This window comes from Theropithecus gelada, chromosome 1 (genome assembly GCF_003255815.1).
Source record: "Theropithecus gelada isolate Dixy chromosome 1, Tgel_1.0, whole genome shotgun sequence".
NCBI classification, from domain to species: domain Eukaryota; kingdom Metazoa; phylum Chordata; class Mammalia; order Primates; family Cercopithecidae; genus Theropithecus; species Theropithecus gelada.
In genome coordinates, this window is record NC_037668.1 from 25,427,687 (window position 1) to 25,450,423 (window position 22,737).

The 22,737-nt window shown below is 46.0% G+C and overlaps 1 protein-coding gene across 3 annotated transcripts in view; it reads right to left on the minus strand.

Annotated features, from left to right (window-relative positions):
• CFAP45 (cilia and flagella associated protein 45) overlaps positions 1-22,325 on the minus strand; it is a 28,902-nt gene extending 6,577 nt beyond the window's left edge. For 2 of the 3 annotated variants that reach the window (XR_003120873.1, XM_025394762.1), the window contains exons 1-8: positions 22,225-22,325; positions 15,238-15,363; positions 12,526-12,668; positions 10,426-10,570; positions 9,919-10,089; positions 8,588-8,766; positions 6,479-6,608; positions 1,945-2,091 (exon numbers count right to left, since the gene is read on the minus strand). Coding sequence is in view for 2 of the 3 variants with exons in the window: in XM_025394762.1 (XP_025250547.1) it covers positions 1,945-2,091; positions 6,479-6,608; positions 8,588-8,766; positions 9,919-10,089; positions 10,426-10,570; positions 12,526-12,668; positions 15,238-15,363; positions 22,225-22,227 (1,044 nt within the window). In the remaining variant the exon portion in view is untranslated. Of the gene's footprint in view, positions 1-1,944; positions 2,092-6,478; positions 6,609-8,587; positions 8,767-9,918; positions 10,090-10,425; positions 10,571-12,525; positions 12,669-15,237; positions 15,364-20,505; positions 20,711-22,224 lie in introns of all 3 variants that reach the window. The other variant, XM_025394771.1, reaches the window with a different exon arrangement.
• Positions 22,326-22,737: the final 412 nt, after the last annotated feature.

Genomic DNA, 22,737 nt, shown 5'->3' on the forward strand with positions numbered 1-22,737 from the left:
GCATCTCTACTAAAAATACAAAAATTAGCTGAGCATGGTGGCGCGTGTCTGTAGTCCCAGCTACTCCAGAGACTGAGGCAGGAGAATCACTTGAAGTGGGAAGCAGAGGTTACAGGGAGCGGAGATGGCACCACTGCACTCCAGCCTAGTGACAGAGCAAGACTCCATCTAAAACAAACAAACAAACAAACAAACAAACAAAACCTTCCTTGGCCCTCATTTTACCTGACCAGATTTCTGTGAAGCCCAGTGAGTTGTCCCTGTAAGTTGTACAGGGCTGTTGCCAAGCTGCTTCCTCTGTCCACCCTGCCCTAGATAGCAGGACAGGGAACTCTGGGTGTTTCTACAACCAATCTCTGCTTTTAGCTCTGCAGGGGCAGCCCTGGCTGCAAGAATAAATACCACCATGAGGTCGGTAAGGGCTTGTGATATACATAGATACTTACGGTGGACTGTGGACATGTCCAAGTGCCTGATCCTGTGGCCAGTCTCCCGCCTCTCCCAGCTACACCTTTCCATGATAAAGATAAGATATACTCCTCTCTTGCTTAGAAATTCATGGCAACTCCTTATCATTCCACCCTTCCAGTTCCACTCAAGGTCCAAGACACCCCAACAACTGCTCTTAGCTCTCCATCTCACTACCCTCATTTCTTATTATGTCCACTACAAACTCTCTGCTGCAGCCAGAAAATATGTGCACTAACTCCTACACAGAATTAGCTCATTATCCCCACCTTCATCCACTTGGGAAAATAGTGGTTGAGCTCCAACGGTATAGCATTATTCTAGGTATTTTCAGCCTAGTCTGACTGGACACATATTGAAGGATCCAGTATATTTTGAATCATCAATGACTATTTCACAGGATTATTGTAAAGATTAAAAGAGATAACACATGTTAGCACAGAGCCCATGCACAGACTAGGTGCTCACTAAATGATAGTTATGTGGTTGTTATTATGTAGGAATCATCTATGTCCCCAACCCTGCATTCTCACTCTATTGCTTGCATAGAGTGTCCCCAGCATCCAATAAGAATACTAAAGCCAATAAGTGAGCTTAGCTGAGCTTCATTTTCTATATGTATTCAGAACATATAGGTGTACCAAATATGCTATTCAAATTATACTCACGCCCTCCCCTTGGCCTTCTTTAAAAATCACTACTATAGAGGAGCATAGAGAAGTATAATGTGCTTCTGTCATGGAATTTCAAAACTAGCAGGGCAGACAAGACCAACACATGAAGAATTTAATAACTTTCCTGCCACTTTGAGTACTTCCTCCTCTTTTTATATAAATCCACGTTCACTTTATCTAAACCACTCTTAAAAGCCGCCTTCTAATCTCCAAACCCCATAGATCCCAATCATTTTATTACTCAACTTTGCCCCAGAATGAACTGACACATTCATGAGCTACATTCATCTGCAACTGTCTGTTGGTATGGTTCTCTCCTCCACTGTGCATTTGCTCTGTCTTATAGGTTCTTTGGTGGGAGACAGGGGAAGACTATTTTCTGAGTCTAGCACCCAATACAGGATGCCCAATATAGGCATTTGCACAAGAAATTTATGTAACCTCTGACTCATGATTACCGGGGGTATAATTATGCAAGTCGTGACAAATCCACAAAAAACCTACTTTCACCAATGGTTTTAGTTTTCTTTTCTGCCTGCACATGGCCCTCATCCCAACTTCTAATCAAAGGTGTTAATGAGGATAAAGCTAATTTGGGTGTCCTTTCTAGGCTGTCTCTGTTAATAAACAAGTGGCCTGGCTAAGATGAAGAGACAAAGAAGCCAGGCCCTTGAACTAAGGATGTGTATCGTAGAACGAAGGTGCGGCTGCCTTCCACTGAAGTTCCCTCAGTTCTCGGCCCTCCTCTCCCTGTGACAGACATTCCATTCCCAGCCAAAGGTCCCAGAAACCTAGTCCCTACCATCTTCTTCTTGGTGAACTCCATCACCATCTGGTCCGCCAGCTTCTCCTGAGCCAGCAGCTCTGCTTTCTGTTTCTGGTTTTCATCATTGATGCGCTTAATCTCAGCTTGCATCTTCAGTTTTTGCTGCTGCCTTTGTTCCATGTCCTGCCCGCAAAAAAAAGAAAGCCTCAGAGTACAAAGAGGTAAGACGAGAAGCCACTGGCATCCAGAGATAGAGAGACGCAGATGGCGGGGGCAGGGGCGGGGGACAAATGCATTGCCTGCAGTCTAGCGTCCACAACTATCCTTTGTTAAAGCTGTTTTTCCAAGGGTCATCAATGCCCTCTTCAACCAAATGGCCTCTTTACAGTCTTCATCCAACTTGACTTTGTGGCAGCCCCTGATGCTATTGATCTCTATATTTTCAGGAAGCAGAAGGTCTTAAAGTTCCATGGAATTGCCTCTCACATGTTTTGCTAAATCCCACCCCTGTGGCTTTGCTCACGGTGCTTCCTCCTGCCTTCAATTTCCCTCTCCCATTCAAACCCAACTTTCACTCTCCAGTCAATAGTGACGACTGAAATAATACCTATTGCCCTAACTGAGTACTCTCTATTTCTTGAGCATTGTACACAGACTATCTCTAATACCTAAATATGTCCAAAAATCCTAAAAGGTAGGCCTCATTATCTCTCTTGCTCCAATAAAGAAAGTGTGGCCCAGCATTGAAGTGACTTCCCCACCGGCCACACAGCTTATAATCTCCAGAGCTAAAATTTTGAAACCTGTTCTGTGTAAATTAAAGTATCAACCTTCTCTGGAAATCTTGGTTGATTGCCTCAACTTTCAGTTCTCTCTCCATTTCTAAATTCCCTTTGCACTTCAGGTGGCGCCACACCTCTTGTAAGGTGATCATACACTGCCTTGCAGGTCCCCACTCATTTCATATGTGTTCGCTCTGCCCCAGTTACAGGACAAGGGACCTTGTGTCACACATCCTCTCTTCCCCAAAAACATGTAGCCCAATGCAAGGAAAATAGCAAATATTCGATAACCCATTGCTAAACGAGGCAGGGAAGGTAGGACCAAAGTGAGAGGCACGTGAGAAAGAAAAGAAAAAAAAGGTATTAGATGCAGAGAAACATTTGACGGAGATCAGAGTACTAATGTGAACAAGGTCTTCTTTAAGGAAGGATCCCCCTGCCTTTCCCAGCCTTGAGCCTTCAATGTCTCTCAATGATCAGACCACTTCTGAGCCAAGCACATTCTCAGGTGCAGAGGTGCATTGGAATTAGGGGAACAGCTGGCCCCTCAATCACCTCCAATCAATCTCAGACTCCTTAAGTTCTTCTATTGATTAACTCACCCCACCTCCCACACTATTTCCAGCTCCCTCCGTTTCTCCAAAGACTAAATCCCTCCCTGGCCTTCCAGCTCTTCCTCAGCCCAGCTGCTGCCCTGATAAGTCCAACCAAGGTAACTCTCCCTGTGTGTCTTCCTCTAGAGTTGGCTCTCTGCCAGCTTGGCTCACTGCCCAGTTCAGGGCTCCTTCCTTCAGGAAGCCTTCCGAACCGGAGCGGTACGGCAACTGTCTGCCTCTGAGGTCCATGTGGTGCATAAGTCACAGACATTCCCTCTCTCTCACCATACTCATTTCTTTGCACACTCCACTTTTCCCTTTCTGCTCCTCCAACTCTCACACTCCCTTTCCCCCTTCTCCCCTTCTTCCTTTCCTTTCTAACTGCTTCTCACTGATTTTACGCATGCTATTTGTATCCCAGACATCATTTAATCTCACTGGCCCTCAAAGCTAAAGATGCTGTTGATTTCTGATGTATGACATACATGCAATTATGTATTTATTTACTTCTTTCCCTATTTATTTACTTTTTGGATTGTTGTTTTTGTTGGTTCATTTCATTTCCAAGACACCAAAGGACTTTCCCTGTTTCTTTTGAAGCCTTTCCAAAGCAACCCCAGATAAACTCCCTTCACTCTTTTTCCGTTTGCTAGCAAGGTGGGAAACGTTGCCCTTAGTACCACCATGAGATGATACAGTAGGTCTAAAGCTGGGAAGGCACAGGTTTCTACGCTAAAATTGCCCAATAATACTTCCTGGAGACTCAAGGAGTGCCTGTTGGAAGGACATTAAAAGGATAATGACACAACATCAACGTAATGGTGCTGACTCATGGACTCCTAGAACTTCCTCAGTGAGTCCACCAATTCCCACTCCCCACATCTAGTTGGATTTTCCCGCCCTCACTTCTTGCCCACTACCCTGCATATTTGCCCCATAACTTTCCTTCTTGGCCCTTTCCCATTCTCTCTCCCCTGAGCCAGGAAATGGAGTAACTTGGGCAGGTCTCTCATTGTCTTCACTCTGCTATTCTCCTTCTCGTGCAGTTCATAGGGCTGTGTGCCCCTTCGGTTTCCCCAGCTACTCAGGTGATCTTCATTCCTCTTCTCTAGTAGCTCCTCACACTGCAGGTGTGGTGAGAAGGCTTCGTAATTACAAGCCTGCCCACCTGCAGGACTCTTCACGTCCCCCTGTCACTCACCACCATCAAATGCACTAGCTGATGACAACTTGACAATTCATAAACACAGGGGAGGGAGAGAATCGTAAAAGAATATGTGTTCCACAAATTAAATGGCACCATGAGGAGGCAATCAAACAAATTCAGAATGTGAGATATTCTTAAAGGCAACTGGCCTAGCTGCTTCAAAATATCAGTGTTATAAAAATGAATGAAGAGGGCCGGGCGCGGTGGCACCAGCCTGTAATCCCAGCACTTTGGGAGGCCGAGACGGGCAGATCACGAGGTCAGGAGATCGAGACCATCCTGGCTAACCCGGTGAAACTCTGTCTCTACTAAAAAATACAAAAAACTAGCCGAGTGAGGTGGCGGGCGCCTGTAGTCCCAGTACTCGGGAGGCTGAGGCAGGAGAATGGCGTGAATCCGGGAGGCGGAGCTTGCAGTGAGCTGAGATCCGGCCACTGCACTCCAGCCTGGGCGACAGAGCGAGACTCCGTCTCAAAAAAAAAAAAAAAGAATGAAGAAATGAATGAATGAATGAATGGGGGAACTCTTCTAGATCAAAACAAACTAAAGAGACTCAACAATTTGCAAGGTTTGCAATGTGCAAACCTTGATTAACATCTAGTTTGGAAACAAGAAAGCCAGAAAAACGTATTTGGAACAATTGGGGAATATAAATGTGCATTAACTATTAAATGACATTATGGAATCACTGAATTCAAGTTTTTTATGGAGGAGGTGATAATGGTATTGTCATGTAAGAGAGTGTCCGTGTTCTTTGGAGCTGCAGGCTGAAGCGTTTAGTGGCAGAGTGTCAAGATATCTGCAACTTACTTTCAAATAGTTTAACAATAAAAAAATACACATAGGCCGGGCGCGGTGGCTCAAGCCTGTAATCCCAGTACTTTGGGAGGCCGAGACGGGCAGATCACAAGGTCAGGAGATCGAGACCATCCTGGCTAACACAGTGAAACCCCGTCTCTACTAAAAAATGCAAAAAAACTAGCCGGGCGAGTTGGCGGGCGCCTGTAGTCCCAGCTACTGGGGAGGCTGAGGTAGGAGAATGGCGTAAACCCGGGAGGCGGAGCTTGCAGTGAGCTGAGATCCGGCCACTGCACTCCAGCCTGGGCGACAGAGCCAGACTCCGTCTCAAAAAATAAATAAATAAATAAATATATATATATATATATATATATATACACACACACACACACACACACACACACACCCCCACACACCTAGAAAGAAACAAGCAACTAAGGTAAATGATTAACAATCATTAAATCTAGGTGAAGAGTTTATGGGTGTGATACAATTTTTTCAACTTTTCTGTCTGTGTGTACAAAATTTTCAAAATAAAAAATTGAGGAAAAAAAAATTATCCAAGTGCCTGCTATGTCCCTCACTGTGCTAGAGGGTTTTATACATTGTTACATCCCAGAAAAGGCACATAGAAGAGGACATTTTAAGTCTTCTTAGTTTGGGCAGGTATGTCATCATTTCTTTTGCAATAAATATGCCTACTAATTTTATTTGGACTAACAGGATGAAAAGGTTTGGCTTCACTGCACAATTAATGACAATGGGATGCTATGTACTTTGAGTGAAGTAACAGCAGGGAGACTGGAACTCAGGTATTGCTACTGTTCATCTACAAAGTATATAATATCCCTAGGTGATTGAGGGAAGACCATAAAACATCCCTGTTTACTTGTGCAAGGCATGCAGCCATATATTTCCTTTATGTGTCTATTCACAATGACTTGTCAGCCTTGGACCCCAAGTCCCTGGAAGGAAGGGACAATATCTATCCAAATCACTGCTCATCCCCCAGCATGACACCATGGTGAAATAAATATTTAACATGGCAATAAAAAGTTGATGGTGATGATGTTGTGAAATGAGCATGTGCCTGGCAGAAAATCATTCAACACCCTGAAACCCCAGAGTCTTGAAGGGTTTTGATGCTGCTGGTGGTGAAACGTGGCATTGTCTGTCTGGCCTGTTACCTTTAGATCTTCCTCTTGGAGCTGTTCCATATACTCCAGCATCTGCTCCTTCTCCTGCTCCCGCTGCTCAGCAAGCAGTGATCGCTCCTCCTGGTTCTTTTCCATCTGTTCCACAATTTGCCGCCTTCCTCTTGGAGAAAACAGTGCCACAGTGTCTTAGAAACCCAGGGTCCACGTCTCTCAGAGTCCAACCTCCATCTAAACAACCCCCAAGGTGGGTGGTGTCACAGAAACAATTGACAAGTGCCCCTTAAACATCAATATGCTTCATGAGCCCAGACCAAAGTCCTTCACCCAGGAAGGACCTCAAGGGTTAGCCTCCTTTCTCCTGAGCTTCTGGTTCCAGGGCTCACTTTTCCTGAGATTCTCCTTCTTTGTTTGCCCAAGAGGGGCACCCCACTTGATAAAACACTTTCTACCTTCCAGTATATAAAGAGTTTCTGAAATCCTACCACCTCCCAAATCTTCCCAGAGTAATCATAGGAAGCTAGCTGAATAGTAAAAAGCCAAAAAACAAACAAACAAACAAAAAACAAAAAACAACAACAACAAAAAAAAACCCAGGGTCTATAAGCAGTGTTGCCAGTGATTCCCTATGTGTTAATGGGGTGTCAACAAACTTGGAAGCATAGACCCCATGACATCTGAGTAAAGGCTGGAAGAATGGGAGAAGACACAGATTAGGATAAGGATCGAGGGAAAAGAGTATGAGAGCCACATTCAGATGGAGTGCTCAAATGGCTTCATGACTCCAGATGAAGTAAACCGGAGTAAAGAGTAAAAGGGTTACATGAAAACAAGTTTGGCCTCAATATAAGGACCAGCTCAAATCATTACTGTTGCCTAATGAGACAGATTTTTCCTTTACTGGAGCTGTTTATGCAGAAGATGGACAGCCACTTAGCCACTAAATAACCTTTTACTGGGAACCTACTATAGTACACCAGGTACCTACCAGAAGTACAGAGGTGAATGTACCAGGTATAGTATACCAGGTACAGAGATGAATGGTTCCAGAGAATAGGATACAGCTGGGGAGATAAAACTGCCATTCAGTGTGGTACAAGGATTATTTATAGAGGTAATTCATGTATTGAATGGTTGGCGTTCTAAATCTAGGACACTATTATTCTATAATTTATTTCCTCTGGGACTTGTCCTTTTCAGCACAAAATGAAGGGGAGACTGAATTGATTCATCCTAACATGAATTAAGCACCTATTACAGGCCAAACACTCTACTAGGCTCAGAAGCTACAGAAATTGATACGATAGGACCTGTCCCCAATGAGCGTAGCATCTAGGAGGGTCAGAGAGCCACAGCACAAGAGCACAAGAGTAGGGTGCTGGAGTATAAACACAGAGTGATGGGCACAGAGAAGGGAGCCACTAAGCCTGCCTGGTGACATGAGGGAGGTGACAGCAAAGCTATGTATAAAGGGAAGGAGAGAGCATTTTGCAGGAGGAAAAGGAGAGGAGGGTATTCAAAAAAAGAGAAAACAACAAAAAATTAAGAACTTGTGACATGGCCTGGCATGTTGGGGGCCTGGGAAAAAGCAGAAAGTAGATGGCAGGTAGGGGTAAGAAACGAGATTGCAGCAAGACTGTGAAGTGTCTCCCAAGATTTGGGAAATAAGCTTTTAAAAGTTCTGTGATTCCGGCCAGGCTCACGCCTGTAATGCCAACACTTTGGGAGGCTGAGGCCGGCTGATCACTTGAGGTCAGAAGTTTGAGATCAGCCTGGGTAACATGGTGAAACCCCATCTCTACTAAATACAAAAATTAGCCGGGTGTTGTTGTGCGTGCCTGTAATCCCAGCTATTTGGGAGGCTGAAGTAGAAGAATCGCTTGAACCCAGGAGGTGGAGATTACAGTGAGCCAAGATTATGCCACTACACTCCAGCCTGGGTGACAGACTGAGACTCCATCTCAAAAAAAAAAAAAAAAAAAAAAAAAGGTTCTGTGATTCTGTGTATCACTTAGTGAAGTTTTAAGATAAGTAGATGACAATAATGACCATTTTGCATTTTTTCCCTCTTTGCTAGGCTACATGGACCTAAAGATACATGGAAATAGCTTAGAGAGGGAGATGCCAAAACCATATCTTTACCTAATTCGTTCCTCCCTCCTCTTCCTGTCCAGTTCCTCCTGCCTTTGAATGGATTTCTGCCGCTCCACTTCCATCATCTGATCCAACCGCTTCTCCTCTGTGTCCAGTTCTTTTTGGATCTGCTGCTTCTCCAGGATTTGGGCATCCCGAATGGCATGGCACTTAGCATTGAGGATAATCTGGAGAGTGGGGATTAAACTGTGGCACTAGGCCTAGGGATGTGTAAGTTTAAGGGGAAGAAATGGGAACACAATGCTATACTGCTGAGCATGCCAGAGGTGTGCATGACTGCTCACAAGTCTGGGGAAATAAGAATGTTCTTATATTTACCTTTCCCCTGAATACAGTTGAGCTCAAAGATTTACCGGCCTCCTGCCAGGTGCCATGGTCTGTGCAAGGAGGGGCCTGGAATAGCATCTTTCAGGGAGCTACATCGTAGGGTTTTGGTGGTAATGGGTCACCCTTTGGAAATATGATGAAAGCAGTAGGCCCTCTCCTCCATCAAATTCACTTACAGATATACACACAAAATTTCTATAAAACTTCAGAGGTCCATTGTTCCACTTAGAGACCCATGAACTCCAGGTTGGACCCCTTGTTCTCCTCAGGGGAGCTAAGACACTCTTGCAGAGGCCAGGCCACAAGATTTTTAAGCTGGAAGAGCCCAACATGACACAAAAGGGATGAAAAGCCATGGGCCCATCCATAAGAACCCAAAAGTAAAACTTTAGAAAATTAAAGGAGGCAAATGTAGAGAAGATTTACCTGAGAGACAGAAATCAGAGGTGCAGGGATTGGGGAATCAGCACTTTTCGTTTGGTAAGGAAATGAACTACGTGCAAATGAGTTACAACAGAATTCAAATGAGCCTCTGGTCTTTATGCTCTCAGCCAAAGGAAGAGCTTTAGGTACTCCAAAAGCATCCAATTGCCTCGACCACCATACGTGGCCAGAACTGAACTAACAGGATGAAAATACAAGTAACACTTCACATTTAATTTACCAATCCACAGCCCACAAAGCCTCTCCCATCTATTAGCTTATTTCATCCTGCCAATGATTCCACAAAGCAGTTTTACCACCCTCAAGTTACAAATGAAGAAAGTGAGGCTCAGGGAGGGCAAGTGACTTGCCCAAGATCACACAGCAAGCAGGTGGCAGAGCCAGTCCTCACTGTGATCACTGCAACTACCACAGCAGGTGCAGCTCTCCTGCTGCCCCTCCCCTGCCTACACCCCCACCAGTCCCTGACCTTGTCCAGTGTGGGAATAAGAGGAGGGAGGCAGGATGGCAGTGAGCACTCAGAGGGAAGGGAGAGATGAAGAGCCCACCTTGCTCATGTCCTTGAGCTCCTCCTCCTGCTCCATCTGCAGCTTGTTGGCTCTCTGCAGGAGGTTCTGGGCCCGTTCCTTGGCTACCTCCTCCAGGTCACTGAGCTTCTTGTTGTTGTTCCACACCATCTCCTTCTGTTTCATGATCTTCTTTCGTGTCATCACTGCATCCTAAGGGAGACCAGTCTGGCTCAGTGGGGGATTATTTCATGCGCTCTGTGCCCTGGGTGCTAGCCTGGCTATCACAGGTGACCCAGTACAATTTTGCCTTGGCCAGTGATGACATCAGAACCAAGAAGTTCCACAGCCTGGCTTCATTCTCAGCCCTCCCCTTGGCCCCAGTTGCTCCCACCTCTCATCTCAGGTGTTGCTCTTTGGTCTCCTTTCTGCAATATTTCTTAAGTACGTAATTTGTGCCTCATTTCAGGGACCCCTAATGAGAGTTCCTCAGTACATTTTGATTCTGCCACCCATCTGCAGAGGCAAAGGCTTAGGGAGGTTAACTACCATGACGGCTTCCTTCTCCTTCTTGAAGGCCTGGTCCCTGGCCTCAAGTTCTTCTCTGGTCAGGGCATGGGATGCCCATTTGACTCGCTGAAACTCCTCAGGGCTGATGATTAGGGATTCCCCGGAGGGATCCTCTGTGGGAATACTGACACAAGAATGAACAGATTTAGGGAGGTGAGAGGGAAAGTTCTCGGCACCACACTTTAGGCTTCTCTGCTCTCTTCCCCTCTCCCCATCATGCCAGTGGACTTCTCCAGTGGCAGAAGAGATGGCAAGTGTGCCATGGGTCCATGGGGAGTAGAGGTTCCAAGGTGGGAGTCAAGTAGCACTGCAGGCTAAAAAGAGACATTTTAAGTCCTTTTTCTATAAGGTCCAACTCATATGTTACCTTCTCTGTGCAGCTGAGACCCACCCCCCATCATGTCCACATGTGCCCACTCTGCCCCCCCACCCACCAAGACCCAATAGATCACCTCCTCCTCTGAGCCCCCACTGCACTCTGTTCTTACTGCCTGTATCACAGCCAATCATGCAGGCTCTGTTTCCTTTACGAGCTCCTTCAGGATACAAACTCTGTCTTAACCACATTGGTAGCCTAGTCTCTGGCATAGCGCTTGCCACAGAGTGAGAATTCAAAACAAAGCTGTTGAATTAAACTTTAAAAAGAGATTATTCCTCAAGGATGACATAAAAAGGGCAAGAGGACGCCAGACAAGGTTGATGTAGATGCTAGTTAGAAACCTAAGCTTCCCTGCCTATCCAGCCTAGAGAGAAGCTTTGAACCCTAAATATTAATTAAAATCTATGATCAACAATAGCCAGAGACGTCTATAGACCTCTCCTTTCTAGCTATCCAACGCATTCAACAAACCAATCGCTAATTATAATGATTACAAGCAAATGACATACATTAAAGATGGGGGAGGGAGTAGTTGGGGAGGTGGGAAGAAAGCTGCTTCTGGGTGAGGCAGGTACATGCCAATAAGACAGATGGTCTGAGACAGGAAGTGAAACCTCATCTAATAAAACTAGTGTGTGTGTGTTGGGGGAGGGTGGTCCAGGAGATGGACAGAATGAGTGAGTGGATTTGCAGCTTAGCCAAGATCTTGTGTTTCACGAAGCAGTGTGGCCCTAAACAGCCTAGGATCTGGAGTGACCAGCAGTGATCTGAATCTAAGACAGCAGTTCATACTACTTTCAGCAGCCCTGAAAAATAACCAGCCACTTGTCCTCTGACGTGTTTTCAGGATCAGATGGCTCCAAGAAGGAGCCCTTCCTCCAGCTCCAGGAGTGGCTGCAGGGCTCTAGCCACATCTGGCCACTTGATGCCAGGGCTGACCAGACACGGTCAGTAAGGGACCACAGTCCAACACAGCTCCCGGGGTGTGTCCCAGATGTGCTTCCCCAGCTGTGACACAGGTAGCATTTTCTGGGAATTAGGGTTTTTAGTGGGTGGAGCCAGGGCAGGGAGAACGGCTGTAAAGGGTGAAGCACTAACACAAGAGCTAAACCACCGAGCAGTGTTGGCTCATGGCACATGGTTGAGCTAGGCCTAAGCCCCACAGGAGGGGCTCAAGCCTGGGGGCAGCTCTAGTCAGGAAGCGGGGCTGAGCTAATCCCAAAGGAAACCAAGGAGCCCCTCTGAATTTCCTCTTACGGCCTTAGAGTCTGGGAGGAAGCCAGGGGTCTAATGAGGCATCTGGTCAGTTTCTCTTTGCTTCAGATTCTTAATGCAGCCGAAAGGAAGTGACTCATCTGGATCACTTCTCTTTAGGGAGGGCACTAATGGGGACTTAGAGAGGACTCACTAAGCACCTCCCCTCTACCAGTCCCTTAGCTCACACAGCCAGCCAGAAGTAAGGAAGGAGAATGAAGCTGAGAATAAAGGACAGTGGCAATAATAGATACAATGGGAGAAACAAGAGAGGCCAGGACGGAGAAGAAAGAAAGAACTATCAAACAAAAAGGGGAAAATGAATAGGAAAGAAGTGGGGATTGGACGGACAGAATGAAACCAGGTGGGTTTATCCATCTCCTTGCAAAGATCCTTAGCAAAAAGATAGGGACTGGGCAAAGAAGGACAGGGGACTGTGTACTCACATGAGCTCTCGGACCATGTCCCGGGTGATGAGCTGGATGGTCTCTGGCTTTCGATCCAAGCCCAAAGCAGTGAGAGTTTTTTGAAGGGTATGCTTATCTCGGAGCAGCACAATGGGGCTATCACTCTGGCCCTGGGCTGGGGACTATGAGTTCAGAAAGAATAGCTTAGAAGCTTGTCACCCCCACTTCCTGCTGGTCAGTCCTAACTTCAAGGATAGAGCAGTGTGATGCCCTATATCTGAGCATGGCTGGATGTGTTCTGTACTGACCAGCTTTTCTTTTCTTTTCTTTTCTTTTCTTTTTTCTTTTCTTTTTTTCTTTTGAGATGGAGTCTTGCTCTGTCACTCAGGCTAGAGTGTAGTGGCACAATCTTGGCTCACTACAACCACTGCCTCCCGAGTTCAAGCAATTCTCCTGCCTCAGTCTCCCGAGTAGCTGGGATTACAGACAACCACTACCACACCTGGCTAATTTTTGTGTTTTTAGAAGAGATGGGGTTTCTCCATGTTGGCCAGGCTGGTCTCAATCTCCTGACCTCAGGTGATCCGCCCACCTGGGCCTCCCAAAGTGCTGGGATTACAGGCGTGAGCCACCATGCTGGGTCCTGACCAGTTTTTCAGAGAACAAGTCTCTTGTTCTTGCACAGATATTCCTTGCAGAACGGTAGGGATAGTAAAGAGTGGCGGTCACTAGTGTGTGTCTATACCTAGTGTAAAGTCATCAGGAATGAAAGCAAATTTCTGGTCTCTAGGTTTTCCTCTCTCCATGAAAGATTTTCCTTTACGAAAGAAGAAATAATTATCTCTCTAGGACCACACAGTGGGTTTGAAGCAATATAATTTGTTACAGACTCTTACAGTCTTTGACCTTGGTCATGTTAAATTCTTTCTTACAATTAAATTACTTTAACCCCCGCAAAAAGCCATACTGAGGGAGATAGAAATCGCTAAATGACCTGCAGAGGCCTACCCTTAAGATCTATGGGTAGTTCTCTACCAGCTCATTGAGTTGGTGCTGAGGTCAGTGAGTTAGAATTCAGCAAGAACACAGACTGTGTTTTTTTTGTTTTGTTTTTGTTTTTCAAAATTCTCCAACCTGAAGGAGTTAGATAACAAGAAAATGAAATCACCTGTTTCAGAAAATGTCTAAACACAGGAAAGGATGTGTCATTAATGCAGCCACTGTGATCCTCACCAGAGGCAGGGGGATGGCCCCACTTGTCCTACCTCACTTTGCACTCACAGTCCCCTGTGTGCTACTGCCACCTGGTGCCCATCTCTGCTTTCACGTGGGCACAACTCAGTCATGCCACAGGCCACTTCTGCCCTCTACTGCCTGTTGAGAGACTTCCTGAACTCTTACCCACCAATGAGGCCAAAGAAACTGGGCAAGGGACAAGCATTTTTCTGATAACCACCTTTTGCCAGCCAGCGTGACTGCTCCTGGAGAACTCAGCCAATTCCAAATCTCTCTTTGCTTTGACTAGAAAACTCCACATGTACCCACAACAACAGCAACAACAACACAAATGTCTGTAAGTGAAATTGCATTTCGGCCAGGTGGGGTGACTCACACCTGTAATGCCAGCACTTTGGGAGGTCAAGGCAGGCAGATTGCTTGAGCTTAGGAGTTCAAGACCAGTGTGGGGAACACGATGAAACCCTGTCCTTACAAAAAATACAAAAATTAGCCAGGCATGGTGGTGTGCACCTGTAGTCCCAACTACTTGGGAGGCTGAGGCAGGAGAATCACTTGAGCCTGGGAAGCGGAGGTGGCAGTGAGCCAAGATTGTACCATTGCACTGCAGCCTGGGTGACAGGAGTGAAACCCTGTCTTTAAAAATAAATAAATAAATAAATGCATCTGTTGATCCTTTCCCTTACCAACAGGAAAACTGCTGCAGAGTGAGAGTCTTCTAAATGGATTAAGAAGCCTATCTTGATCCCTCTGGAGAGTCCTCTTCAATTCACAATGAAGATGTTGAAGAGCAACACCAACTCTCCTCTCCCCACCTTCCCCACTGGCAGAGGGATTCAGATCACTATTGGGGTCTCTCTTTCCCTTTTCCCCTTCTCTTAAACTCTCACTGCCCTTCTCTCCATGTCTCATTCTCTTTTTCTCCTTCCCTCTCTTCCTTCTCACCTACTAAACTCCATGTGTACCAAAATCAGTCAAAGCTCTATTATCTAGCTCTCTTTATCCAGACTAAAGGAGTTGTCAACCTCTTGGTCTAGACAACACTTGCAAATAAAGACCTGCTCATTTCCCAAAGCTAAATAATTGTTTTAGTTGAGCAACTGGGAAAGGAGGATGGTTTTGTGTTGTACTCTGATGCTATTATCCTTGGATGGAGGGGGAAGATGTTGCTCTTGTCTGCAAGCTTAGCCCATCAGCCCTCCAGCGGTTCCATCATGGAGCTCAACTGCAACTATTGCACTCTCTGCAGCTGAGCCTCCCTTTTGACATTACAACACATTTTAAACACTGTGAAGACATGAGAGACTCTGGGGTGGAAGAAGCCGGGTGTCCCTGTTGAAATAGGCCCCACTAGATCCCAAAGCTCTGCAACTCAGGTCTCAGAATTCCCCTTTGTCTTCAGTCTGAGAGCTACCTATGAGAGCAAGGTTACTCAGCAGAAGCTTTGCCCTGAGCTACATTTTTGGGCTTCTGCCTGCAGGTGGCATTGACTTGAAAGGACTTGTTGAAGATTACCTTGATATCTCCAAAGAGGCTCTCATCCACCTCAGAGCTCACGGCTTTGGTCCGATAGCGAGCCTTATTCCTTGACCTGTTGGAAGCGGCAGAAGAGGAGCTCAGGATGCCAGCTGTGCTTAGTGGCTGCAGGAAGAGGCAGAAAGTTTGGGTCATCAGTACTGAGTGGTATCCAGGCCCTGAGCACTCAACAATTCACCAGCCCATGCTGGGGGAGTGGGTGGGCATGTGAAAAAGAAACAGTTAGGGAAAGCGGCCGTGTAAACTCTGAACCGTAGGGGACAAAGAGTAACAGATGGAGGGCATCCCCACAGAGCAGGGGGGTCTCTGCAAAAAGAGAGCTCTGCACAAAGGAGCATTTCTGTAAAACAGTTGATCTCATAGAAGTAGAGAGTAGAATGGTGGTTACCAGAGGCTGAAGAGAGGAAGGGGAGGGGCATGGGGAGAGGTTGATCAATGAGTGCACAGTTACAGTTAGATAGGAGGAATAAGTTCTGGTGCTCTATTGCACAGAAAGGCCACTATAGTTGATAATAATGTACTGTATATCTCAAAAGAGATACACAATATCTAGAGGAGAGGATTTTGAGAAATATAAATGTTATAAGATTAAATGAGATGGTAAGATCTAGTATTTGATAGCACAATAGAATGACTAGAGTTAATAATGTATATTACTATATATAAATGTATATTAGTATACATGTATATAATAATATATAACTATATATAAATGTATATTATATACATGTATATAATATACATTACTACATATAAATGTATATTAATATACATGTATACAATAATATATATTAATCTACATGTGTACAATAATGTATATTATTTATATGGTATATTTCAAACTATCTAGAAGAGAGAATTTTGAGTGTTCTCACCGCAAAGAAATGACAAGTGTTTTAGGTAATGGATATGCTAATTACCCTGATTTGATCATTATACAATGTACATACATGTATCAAAACATCACACTGTACCCCATAAATGTGTACAATCATTATGTGTCAATTAAAAACAAAACTGTTGGCCGGGCGCGGTGGCTCAAGCCTGTAATCCCAGCACTTTGGGAGGCCGAGACGGGCGGATCACGAGGTCAGGAGATCGAGACCATCCTGGTTAATATGGTGAAACCCCGTCTCTACTAAAAAAGTACAAAAAACTAGCCGGGCGAGGTGGCAGGCGCCTGTAGTCCCAGCTACTCGGGAGGCTGAGGCAGGAGAATGGCGTGAACCCGGGAGGCGGAGCTTGTAGTGAGCTGAGATCCGGCCACTGCACTCCAGCCTGGGCGACAGAGCGAAACTCCGTCTCAAAAAAAAAAAAAAAAAAAAAAAAAAAAAAAAAAAAAAACTGTTTTGTTTTTTGCGGTTTTTTAAAAAGCAATTCTATAGTCCCCGAAGCTGAAGGCCAAGTCGGCCACATAGGATGGAAGTAAAGATAAAAGAAGCAGGAATGGCAGGAGGAGAGAAGCAACAGTTTCTCATTATCAGACTAGTACCAGTTTCCCAAGAGAACAACCTCTCGTGGGGCAATTTGGACTTGCCTCTCCAGACATGCACAGTGTCCCCTTTGCCTCCAGTCTTTTCAGCTTGTGCTTCAAGTCTTTCTCACAAATGATACCACTGTTTGACCTCCTTCGTATCTCCACAATCTTACAAGGTTATGGTGGGAGCACAGGATATAAAGGATGGAAAAGCGCCTCACCCACTGCTTGGCATGTGGCTGATGCCCAATAAACTTGAGGCAGTGGTAATGATAAATGATTACTAGCTACAATCAAGCAAACCAGTTCATAATATCCACTATTTGGCTCTTTCTCTCCCAAGACCCTTTTAGTGTGCCTTAGTCATTTTTTAGCCCCCTACTAACTTCCTATTTTGGCAAATTCCCCATCTAATGAGTTGTGGGAGATAGTGCTCATCTCCAACTACAGAAGCTGAAAACATCAAATATTCACCTTCTCAGCCTGCCCAAGGGACCTAGGCTTACCCAGTGAGATGGCCCTGGACTGACAATGACTAGGGAACTAGTGAACCAAAAGGCAGAACAAGGAAAACCTTTCTGACCCAAACAGAACTGGCAGTCAGACCCAGTGTCTGGACAACACTGATAACGATGCCAGCAGCAGCACCCTATGTACAGAGTTGGAAGTTTTGGGGATACAACAGTGCATCAGGGTCCTTGCCAGATCAATTCGTTTTGATTGTGGTCTTGATTCCAGCTGCAGAACCTTCCTTTGTTCCTATTTTTGAGCTCTCCAAAACCCTCTTAACACATTCTCTTTTACTTAAATTGGAATTCTGGTTCTGTCGCTTGTAACTAAGAATCTGATCAACACAACCTCCATTCCCAAAGGACAGGCAGCTTCAGCTCAGTCCCAAGAGTAGACGTCTATCTTGAAAAGGTAGTATCTACAAGGACTACTGGATGACTCCAGGCTTATGATAAAGCTGACTCAAACCTCACTTTGGAGGAGCCCATATGCCCCACATCTCTCTAAACTGGGTTACCTTGAAGGAATGGGCCAGACACATTCCCAAGACTGGGAATCAGCAGCTGTCAAGGGAACAGGGTAGACAGGGAAATATACCATGCATTCCAGGTCACTAAGCCCTGGACAGTGTTCTGAAAGCTCTCTCTGATCTGTCATTGCCAACCAGACATCCCAGTGCCTGTTACACCTGTATCAGGTTTTCACACTCAATTGGACAATTATTTTCCAGCTGTCTCTGTGCTGTACATTGAACACTGCTATATGTGCATTTCCCTCACTGCCTGGCACAGCCAGCAAAAGGCTTACACAAGGAGTCTCCCTCTACAGCCTCAGCCAGCCCCAATACAGTAGAGCAGAGAAGCTTGGATTTATTAAAAGGTAAAAATAGCAGCCCCAAGGATGCCTAATAACAGCCTCTAAAGGGTTATTATATGGTAGGTGGTGAGCTACAGCTCCCCTTTCCACCAAAAATAGAATAAGAGGAAACGAATAGAAACTTCAGTAGGTGGGATTGAGGCTAAGCATTTGGAATAACTGGAAAAGGTGGAAGGCTTTGGATCATGAGTTTTGCATGTAATTAAGGGAAAAGGCACAGTGCCTGGCACATACTAGGAACAATATAGCAACGTGCATTTGATGAAGAAAGATGACCTCTCAAGGACAGGACTGCAGACCAGATTGAGATGGATACTTTTCTGGAATATGCCTGCCTGACTCCAAGTCACTCCGCCATTCCATGTTTTCCAGATCACGTATGTGGTCTCCACTGTGGATAATAACGTATGTGAAAGGGCTTTGGAATACAGATGGAAAGTATTATTGTTTTCCATTTGTTTTCCTGTCTCTTTTCAAGGACTCCAACAGGTTTTCCCTTGTGCTGAAGTGTCCGCCAGACTGCAGGTTCCTCCAGGGCTGAGGCTGCATCTCCTGTTTCCTATGCCCTTGGTACCCATGTCAAGAGGAAGTCACAGCAAGGACTGCCTGAGCCAGAACAGAGGAAGAAAAACAGATGACCACAGAAAAGTGGCCACTGAGCAGGACAGAGGGAAGCTCTGAACTCTAGGGTTGGGTGGTTGAGAAAACCTCATTTGGAAAATGCTGACTTTGAAGCCACAGCCTTACACCAGGGTTAGAATAAACAGTTTTGCCAAGGGTAACAAGGATTACAGAGGTCACTGTGTAAACATACGAGAAAAAAATGGAGAACCAAGCATAAACGTAAAGTTGGATCCCTCTGGGCCAGAGGCAATAGTGAAGAAGTTCTTTTAGGAGGTGACGGGCTGGTTTTCTTCTTTGCATGACCAAATAAATATTGCCAAGAAGCTGAACTGTGCATAAGGAGAAGCATATCCAGTCCTGCTTGTGGGGAGACAGCTCTTGAAGGGAAGGCAGCTGAGAAGGCAGGGGGTCTGGGGAAAATGAGGACTGGGGACAGATAAAGATGCCAGCCCTGCTTTGATATTTTCGTCTTGGTGACTCAGCTGACTCCCCCTCTCTTCATAAGCCTTCCAACTCCTGGAGCACAAGAATTCAGCCACAGTTAGGAGCTCTATGAGAGACTCTGATGCAGAAAGATTTGCTGATCAAACAAATAATGATTTTGATTTGCAGACATTGATACAGGATGAGCTCCATAACATGTTAAGTTGTAAAGAAAACAGACTGTAAGAAACACATAAGGCTGGGTGCCATGGCTCATACCTATAATCTCAGCATTTGGGGAAGACAAGGCGGGTGGATCGAATGAACTCAGGAGTTCAAGACCAGCCTGGGCAACATGGCAAAACCCCATCTCTATAAAAAGTATGAAAATTAGCCAGGCGTGGTGGCGTATACCTATAGTCCCAGCTACTTGGGAGGCTGAGGCGGAAGGATAGCTTGATCCCGGGAGGCAGAGGTTGCAGTGAGCCAAGGTTGAGCTACTGCACTCCAGCCTGGGTGACAGAGCAAGACATTATCTCAAAAAAAATAATAATAATAAAGAAAGAAAAAGAAATATAAGTATTCTTGGCCAGGCATGGTGGCTCATGCCTGTAATCCCAGTACTTTGGGAGGCCAAGGTGGGTGGATCACCTGAGGTCAGGAGTTCGAGACCAGCCTGTCCAACACAGTGAAGCCCCCATCTCTACAAAAAAATACAAAAATTAGCCAGGCATAGTGGCACGTGCCTGTAATCCCAGCTACTCGGGAGGCTGAAATCCCAGCTACTTGGGAGGCTGAGGCAGGAGAATCGCTTGAACCCGGGAGGCAGAGGTTGCAGTGAGCCAAGATCGCGCCACTGCCCTCCAGCCTAAGCGACTCCATCTCAAAAAGAAAAACAAATGTAGAAGTATTCTTGTAAAGATGTTTGAATGGCAGGTATGTGCCCAGAATGTATTACTGAAAGCATGTTCAAAAAAATGTTTAACAGTATGTCAGGTAAGCTTTACCATCTTAAATGTTTCTTTATTGAATAATTTCCTACAATGAGTAGACAGCTATTTTTATGACCAGAAAAAAAAAAAACTATTTTTTATTTGAAAACAAAGCATAGCAATGGGCCTGGTGCCCCAACTCTGAAAGCAAGAGAGTACAACCCTTAAAAAAAAAATAGCATTATATATTCCGGGATCCAGGATGTTTCACTCAAATCCAGCAAGACGAAGCTGGAATGGGGCTAGAATAGGTCAGTATGGAGTTTCCCTGATGTAACTTCAACACCCATCAACTGAACGAGTTGATATGTTCAGGAAAAATATGTCTTTTCCTAAATGTCTTGCCCATTCTGAGATCTAGTTCTTTTTTTGCACAGAGTCACCACAGGCTGGCAAATTCAGGCTTCAAACTCTTGGCCTGGTTCTACTTCCCTTTCTGAAGACTTTAGTTACCAAGTAAGGGAGATTCCCATGAACCAGACCCCTTGCCTTTTACTCTGAGTGATCCACGTAATTATCCTCTTTCTTCAAGTGGGACCAAGTTGGCCATCTGTAGGATGCCACCAGAAGATAACATCCTAGTCAGTACTGAGGTCCCCATCTCTCCTTCTGGAGGATTTTAATCATTATTTTTATAAGAGTTCTGGAAGTCTGCCTAATTGTGAGCCTCACTACCCCTACTATCTCTTCTCACACCTTTAAATATTCTCCAAACCTATTGAGTAGCACCATATGTACACAAACACACATACCTGGCCTACCAGAGATCACTAACTTAGACCCACTGCTTCTCAAAAGTGTCCATATGCCCAGTCCTGTCCCAGGAATTTCAAAGGGGCTCAGTCAGTGAGTCAAACTCCTGCCCTGAGTGGCTCCTGGATGGGGAATCCCCGATCTGGGTGCTCTGAAGTCCACGAGTCTTGCCCAGGTGCAACTTATGACCTGTGAGAGCTTGGAAATACGAAATTTTTAAAAGAGGACAAAAGGGGAACTAACATTTACCATATGCCCTTAGACACCAGGCATGACAGTAGGTGCTCACATACATACATACGCTACTGGGTTTGTAAGGTGCTGAGAGAAGATGGGACACTGAATCAAATAGAATACATAAGTGAAAAGGGATCCCCTCCACCCCAATTACAACACTGCAGGGAGTCCTCGAAAGTCAGGAACTGCTCTTTGTTGAAGGCTTATTTAATAATTAACAAAACTCTTCTGAAGTCCACTGAGCCCCAGAAAAGCAATGCAGCCTCTGGGCCTGAAGTTTGTCCACAAGTATACCCAAGTTTCCACCTTTGCCACCTGTTGTGCCCCAGACATTCTAGGTCAGTTCCAATAACCCAAGACTCCAACACTTATCCTCTGCCCTTCTCCTCCCCTCTGGGACCAACACACTGAAGCCCAGGCATCCCCTTCATGGTTCCTCCCAGGCCTTGCTGGCCTTCTCAACCTTCAGGACCCTGACGGTCCTCCCCATTCCAGTGAAACCCAGGCTGACAGGCCTGTCCCAGTCTCTCTCCCGGGCCTTGCAAACCTGAGACACTCCTCACTCACTCACCCATTCATTCATTCATTCATTCACTGCCAAATATTTATTGACTATCTACTGAGGGACAGGAAGCCCTGCTAACAGGAGAAAAACCTGAGGCTCGGGCACATTAGATGACTTATCCACAGTCACCTTGCTAGTTAGTGGCAAAACAGGTACCACTACCCATTATCTGGCCTCCTCACCAGTGTTTTTTCCCACACCACATCCACAATCTTTGGTCCACTGAGGCTCCGGTCTGATGGCATGGGGGAGAGGGTTGGGACATCCCTTTCTCTCCAACTGCTCCGCTCAGCGCGCTCCACATTTCCAATCACTATCGACGCTATCCCTAATTCCCCTTCTGATCCCACCTCATGATCTCCCTTGCTTCTTCTAGAGGTGTTCTCCTTACCCCTGGGCCTTCCCGACCCTTAGACCCAACTCTGCCCTCCCCTAGGCCCCCACTTTCCCCACTCAGAGCCCCCACACAATTCAGGACACAAGAGACCCCATCTGAGGTTCTCCCTCACCATGTCCTCAGCCACACGCCCTGACTCCGGACCTCTGTCGCCGCCCGGGCGCCTCCAAGGCCTTGGTGTTGACGCGTTACCGTGGCAACCACTAGCCCGCGTTCCTCGGCTCAAGCCCCGCCCCTCCCACTTCCAGTGGGCAGTTGCCTTGTGCTGGTGGCGTAGGAACCGAAGCCGGTCGCTCCAACCGTTGCAGCCCCGCGCTCCAGCCCAACCGCGGCTCTGAAGGATTGACTCGCCCTGGTGTGCCCTGCTCTGCACTTTGGCTTTGGCCAAACCTTTAGGTCAGAACCCGAACTTAAAGAGCTTACCATGGGCCGAGGGAGTTCTAACTGTCAGCGGCCCACGGTCACAGTTTTCCCCAGGGACTTCACCTAGGTTACTATGATTCCCCTTGCCCCACTGCCCAGGAGGCTCCAAGCCAACCCCTGATGAGTGTAATCTGCAGAGAAGCCAGCAGGATCAGACCAAACTAGTTTCACAGCAGAAGAGAGTCTGGTCGGGTCAAGAAAG